General features: G+C 45.6%; 1 protein-coding gene across 1 annotated transcript in view; it reads right to left on the bottom strand.

Moving 5' to 3' along the window:
• Positions 1 to 4,718, bottom strand: part of sv2ca (synaptic vesicle glycoprotein 2Ca) — a gene marked incomplete at both ends in the record, with an annotated part of 86,849 nt that extends 82,131 nt beyond the window's left edge. The window contains 3 exons of the mRNA XM_080738857.1: positions 268 to 533; positions 2,895 to 3,128; positions 4,620 to 4,718. Of these exons, the coding sequence (XP_080594983.1) occupies positions 268 to 533; positions 2,895 to 3,128; positions 4,620 to 4,718 (599 nt within the window). The remainder of the gene's footprint in view (positions 1 to 267; positions 534 to 2,894; positions 3,129 to 4,619) is intronic.
• Positions 4,719 to 6,601: the final 1,883 nt, after the last annotated feature.

The raw sequence follows: 6,601 nt of genomic DNA, 5'->3' as shown, positions 1-6,601 counted from the left end.
TATTAAATGCCAGTCGGGGCGCCTGATGGAGGGGATTGGAATAACGTGTTCCTTCCACGCATCACGTCCAACCGGGAAACCCCCTACTGTCAGGTGAAAAGAAGCAACTTGGACTCCTGTGGAAGCATGTAGTCAGTCCGTTGCTCTCCCCCCAGGTTGGCAGAGGGAGTGTAGCGCCCAGGGTTACATTAGAATTAGATAATCGACACCGGGTGAAAAATGGGTTACAAAATTGTGGGATAAAACAAAGCCTTTGCTACAGTGTACTCACCGAGCCAGCCGGTGCGGTTCTCCGGGACACACATGTCGGTCTCTGCGCTGGGCAGGACGAAGCCCACCACGAACACCTCCACGCCGTCCGACATCAGCGCCAGGCCGAGCACCAGGAACAGCTGCCACTGGAAGCGTCCGTGGCCGACCTCCTGGATGATCAGCTCGTACTGCTGAGCTAACTCCTCCTCGTCCGCCTGACGCTCCGACTCCAGGTCCTTACGCTCACGCACCGCGTCCGACACAGGCTGCCCTAGCGCCACCTTGAGGACGGGACGACACAGGTTGTAATTAGAAATGCGGTGATCCGAACTTCAGATCAGAATGTCGGCTCGTGACTGCGAAATGCGAAAATGATGATAAAATGCTCCGATCCAAGCACTCCATTCCAGTACTACAAAATCAGTAATACAACGTCAAGATAAAAAAGTGTGCTGCCTTGCAGATATCAGACAGCATAGAGTCTTAATAAATATGTGCTTTATCGGATCAGTATCTGTAGGCTATCGGACAGGTATCGGTATCGGATTGGTATTGATGCTGTCATATCGGTATCCTTAATCCGATTGATAGTGAAGAAATCTCGACCGCAGCCTCTCTGATCTATACACACTACACAGGATTTCTAATGTTTGTGTCAACCAGAGTCCCTCAGGGCTCTATACTGGTGACTTTTGTGTTTTCTGTTATTGTGGTGAAAGCTTTCACTGAAAAGGGCAGATCAACAGTGAGCTTACCATTGGTGCCTGTTGAGATCGGCAGATTTCCCCCACGTTTTTTTTTTTTTTTTTTCATCTCACTCACTTCACGCAGTCTGCTGTCTTCACAAATTTAGGAAAACATAGGCATACACATAGCATAAACCAGGGGTCCTCAAATACAAATCTTGAAGGTCCACAAATATTCTTTTGAAACAGGTCCGGGTCCGGGGAAAAAATAAAACAATTATATATATATATTATATATATATATATATATATATATATATATATATATATATATATATATATATTTATATTTGCCTTATGGTCTCAGAGGCACTTGTCCGTCTGGAAAGTACAGGTCATGTTCTACTTGCCCTCAGGTCAAGGCCACTTGCCCTCATTATTATTAGGGATCCCTTTCTTAATTTTTTTTACAATGAGTATTGTTTTTTTTTTAGTAGTTTGTTGATGCAGTAACGGTCTTTTTCCGTTTCTTTCTTTATTAAAAGGGTCCTTAAATTATGACTTCACTGTCATCTGGGCTGGGGACTCCTCCAAATCATTTGGGGGCCTTACTTGATTGAAGAGAAACAACCCATTAAAGCAGGGAGAACAGAATGTTCAACGTGGAGCAGAGATATTTTGCGCTGGTGCTCTGGTTTCTTTTAACAAACTGGGATAATCTTCGAATAATGTATGCTTGTGTCGCAACGTGAATATTGATATGAAAACAAGGTGTCGCGCGTCAGACTCTGTCAGAGACGAAGCGTGCGGATCGCTGCATATCCATGCAGAAAGAGAGGCAGCCGTCACGGGCCGTCGAGTCGTGGCACGTCGCGACAAACTCTGGAGATAAGATTACAATCCTGCAAACGTATTCACGTTGATGATGTTTTGCGTGAAACCCCACTGATTTATTACTAGTTGCATTGTTGGTGACTGAAGCTACTGCTGCTGCTGCTGCTGCTGCGTATTGTGCGTTAACTTCCGCGGTCAACACAGACCAGCGCATCGTTGTCATAGAGATGACAGCCCATAATAGTCTGTTGCCCGGCATCAGCCAATCAGCGCGTCGTTGTCTCTCTCTCTCTCTCTCTCTCTCTCTCTCTCTCTCTCTCTCACACACACACACTCTCAGCGCAATGAGCGCATGCAATGAAAGTGAATGAATACAACGAGAAGTGGAAACAAAAACGTGGAGATATATATTTTTTTCACTATAATTCGTCCTGGGTCCGGACGGCGGTGCCTCGCGGTCCGGACCTGGACCGCGGTCCGCCTATTGAGGACCCCTGGCATAAACATTAACCAAAAGTATGTAGGCCACTTGACCATCTGGAATACAAGACAGTAACAAGAGAGCAAATTGGAACTGCCCCTTAGTAGCGGCAGTGGAAATGTTTCCATGGTAAGGTTTCCATGGTAACCCGCATCTCAGACGCTTGCTACGGGTGCTGGTGAAAGAAGAAACTGCATAGGTCATGACGCAACGCAGCCAGAAGCAACAGAGAGCGGTCATTATCCATTGACTCCTATTCTATGCTGAAACATAAAAACGTCTTTATCTCTGAATAAGGTGCAAATAACGCCGAGGAGGCCGAGATCTGCTTGTTTTCACGGCGACACTATGCCGTGATGGTCGGCCCCGGTTAGGATTTTAGTTTCGCGACCGTTTGTAAACAAACTGATCTCCTTCCTGGATCGTCAGTGTACACACATGTCCACACGCACGGAGCTTCGGGGGCTCTTCAAAATAAAGCATAAGTGAATGGTGGCAGCCGTTGTGTTAACGAGCGTCAACAAGGTTCAGCTTGATACAGACATACACACCTACACACACAAAACAAATTAATCAAATAATTTCTTAACAGCAATTAATCGATTTTAGATGAATTGTTAACATCCCTAATAGATAGACACCTTGCCATCCTGGTTCTGGTCCTTGGGGATCCCCTGGTACTCTCCCTCGTAGATCTCGTCCTCGTCGTCGTGGCCCTCCGTGGCGTCGCTCCCGGACCCCTCCTCGTGCTCGCGGACCCCCGGGTCTCCACCCCGGTAGAAGTCGCCGTCGCCGTCGTCCTCCTCGTCCTGGAAGCGGGAGTACGAGCGAGCGCCGCCCGACTGGTGGTACTCGTCAGCGGCCCGGTCCACCGCCTGGAAATTTACAATTTACAATTTACCATGTAGGCATTTAGCTGAAACTCTTAATCCAGAGCGATTTACAATCAACATCAATACATCAAATGCATAGAAATAATAATCTAAAAGGTAGATCAAGCACCTATTCAGTAAAAACTATCCACAAGTTTCCCAGTGAGTTTACTGTGGAAAAGGGGGTGTGGTTAATGTGTGCTCCACTTCCTCCACACAGCTGATTCAAATCACTGAACAAAGCACCAACCACTTACCATGCAGAGATTCAGGTGTCACAGGCTCACAGCAGTAACAGCAACCAGTCGAATGAAACAGCTAAGAGGAACAGGAAGTGATGCCCATCTTTCATGCAAGGGCTCATGGGACACAGGAAACTTGCAGATAAAAAACATGGGGTGCCCGCTGGCCTAGCGGTCCAGGCGGATACCATCATGTTCTGATGTCTGACAGCATGTTGGGTTTGAGTCCCATACCTTTGCTACGTGTCACTCCGGCTCATTCATACTCCACTTTTAGGTGAGTAGAAACTCACCCTGGTGTAGTTTTCTAAGTAAAACTACAACATTACATCACTCACCTCTCACCCTGACACATCTCTCTGTTTTTACTGGCCGACACAAGGTGAGTAACTACTCACCTCACCTTGGGGTTCGAATGAGGCTTCAGACTACTGTCCTTTCATTAAATGCATAAAAGCCCCAAAACAAATCTATTTAAATTACATGTATGGTCATTGAGGGTAGGCAAGTGCTATGGTAAGTGCTATGGGCTAAGGAGTGAGTCTGTAGTTCTAACTGAAGCTAGGGAGAGAGTCTGTAGTTCTAACTGAAGCTAGGGAGAGAGTCTGTAGTTCTAACTGAAGCTAGGGAGTTAAGGCTTTATCAGAGTCAAAGGTGAAGAGCTATTACCTCAAATTTTAGGTGATAAGCTATCACCTAAAAATGAGATAACAAGTGGAGGCCATCCTAGTCACAGTCAAGTCCTATCACCGTGGCGTGACGTTGTTCCTATTGTTCTCTCCTTCTCTTCCCCGTCTGTCGCTCGCCTCTGTGCCTCTGAAACCAGGGGGCACACTGATTGGTCCAGATCGACCAATCAGTGAACGGGTATGATGATGATACGGTCTGATAGTAAAAACAGAGGAGATGTCTCGGGGTTCGCGGTTATAGCCCTTCAATGCGGCTAATGACGTAATGTTGTAGTTTTCTGACTTCACCGTGGTGATGGCTTATCACCACAGACTGTCTGTACTGTCTGTGCCATTCGTCTGTAGTTCTAACTGAAGCTAGGGAGTGAGTCTGCTGTTCTAAAACAGACTTCATATGAGATACATAAAGCACGGTCCCTGTGTATATAAGCCAAAATGCTTACTAGCATCAACCTTTAGTTGACTTTGTACCAATGATTTGTCATGAAACTGTACTTTTTCATGTGCACCCTTCTAATAAATTATTCAATCAATCAATCAATCAAAGCAGGGAGTTGGTTCACCTTGTTGACCTTCTTGGCGGCGTGCCGCTTGGCCTCCTTGGCCATGACCTTTGCCCCCTTAACCAGGGAGGTGCGGTTGTCCAGGCCCGCCTCCTCCATCCTAGACTCCGCCTCCTTCCGACCCGGAGAGCTTCAGACGGCCGCCGTGGCACAGGTGGAGCGCAGGGGAGAGAGAGAGAGAGAGAGAGAGAGACGGCGGGAGGTTGGAGGGAGCTAGGGTGAGAGAGCAGAGATGTTCTGAAAGGTTGGAGGTGGTGTAGAAGGAGGTGTAGAAGGAGGTGGAGGAGGAGACGCTGCAGAGTCACCAGTGATGGAGGAGAGCCAGGATGACTGATGTGGAGAACATCAGAGCTGTGAGAGAGATAAGATAAGATAAGATAAGATAAGATAAGATAAGATAAGATAAGATAAGATAAGACAGGATAAGATAAGAAAACTTTATTGTCCATCAAAATTTGCATTAAATGGAAATGTGTCTTTGTCACACAGGCAGTTGTCAGTATAAAACATACATAGAATACACAAATGCATTAAAACTGTATAAAATGCATCCCATGACATAGCAACAGACAGTGCAACAGTGATCAAGGGCTGTGGGGGTTGGAACTATTCAAACATTTTCTTATTTAAAATCTCCAACGCAGTTTGCACAAATTATGTCTTGTAACCCTTCTTCTTTGCTAGAGGAACTCTAAGCCTCCTGCCCGATGGTAACAGCTCAAATGAGGGGCTACAAAGTTAAGCTCGCGTCATACAGGGGTGGACTGGGCATCTTGCATACCGGGCATATGCCCGGTGGGCCGACTATACAAGTGGGCCTGTGGGCATAAAATAAAATAAAATATATTGACAGACCCAATAATTACGTACATAAATGTCATGTGTAATTATATAACAGTGGTTAGTCAGTGGATAACACAGTCCGCACTGTGGAATCAGTGGGTGGAGATCAGTACAACAAGTACCTTAAGATTGGACCACAGACACTCCATTCATGAGTCCATCAAATACAACTCACTACCTCAAGATGCCCATAAGAGCAAGCAGGCAGGGCAGTGAGGGCACATCTAAATGTTGAAGGATGGTTGTTGATGGATACAGTACAGTATTATAGCCATGCAACACAAAGGTGGACATGAGCACCTTTTTTTAAGCATGAAAACCATACCCTCCCTTTCTGTCTGATAAATGGAAACTATGGCTGGAAAACAAGTCAGAAGAGGCAAGGAATACAACGGAAGATGGCTGGTCAGATCAAGCTGTCGGGGGAATTCGTCCGATTTCCTACGTGACCCTATACCACTGCCACCCCTCATATTGTGTCATTTTGTGCCGCGAATGAGCTTGTAGGTCTGCTAAGTGAAAAAATATCTCTTGAGGTCTTGGGAGTCCATGGAACCAAAACATTTCAGATGGGGGTCCACTGCTAAAATATCATTATAATTTCAGTTTGAGCACCACTCATATAGCAACATGTGTTTTTCATAACCCTGTTAGGATTAAGAAGACGTAATCTGCCTCAGGTGTTAAGTCACCTCAACGCTGCATAATATTCACAATGTGTGTGGTGTAATCATGACAGTCTACCACTTAAACCCTCTTACTTAGTTGACTGGGATCCACCAGGGCTCTGTACTAGTCTGGATGGATCTAAATTCCAAATACTACATAATTACGTCATCACGCATTTGACATCACAACATTGTCATCACAAACAATGTACTTGTCTTTAAAAGTAAACGTCCAATAAACCAAATGTCATTCAACAACTATTCCAACTAGTTAAGCTGTCTTTTAACAACTTATCTTGTAAATTAGTTGTGCTGATTCACGGTGGTGCTGGAGTGTGAAATGATTAACTGGACCATACATCGGAAAGGAGGACCTAAGGATTCCTACCATGCTGCTGTGGTAGTCGGACACAAGCTGTACTCATTTGGAGGATACTACAACTACCTGCACAACAGTGATCAGATTGAAGT

Source organism: Nannobrachium achirus, assembly GCF_963921795.1.
Source record: "Nannobrachium achirus genome assembly, chromosome: 12".
Lineage (NCBI taxonomy): Eukaryota > Metazoa > Chordata > Actinopteri > Myctophiformes > Myctophidae > Nannobrachium > Nannobrachium achirus.
Note: the sequence above shows the minus strand (reverse complement) of the source record. Positions and strands in the feature narration are given on the sequence as shown.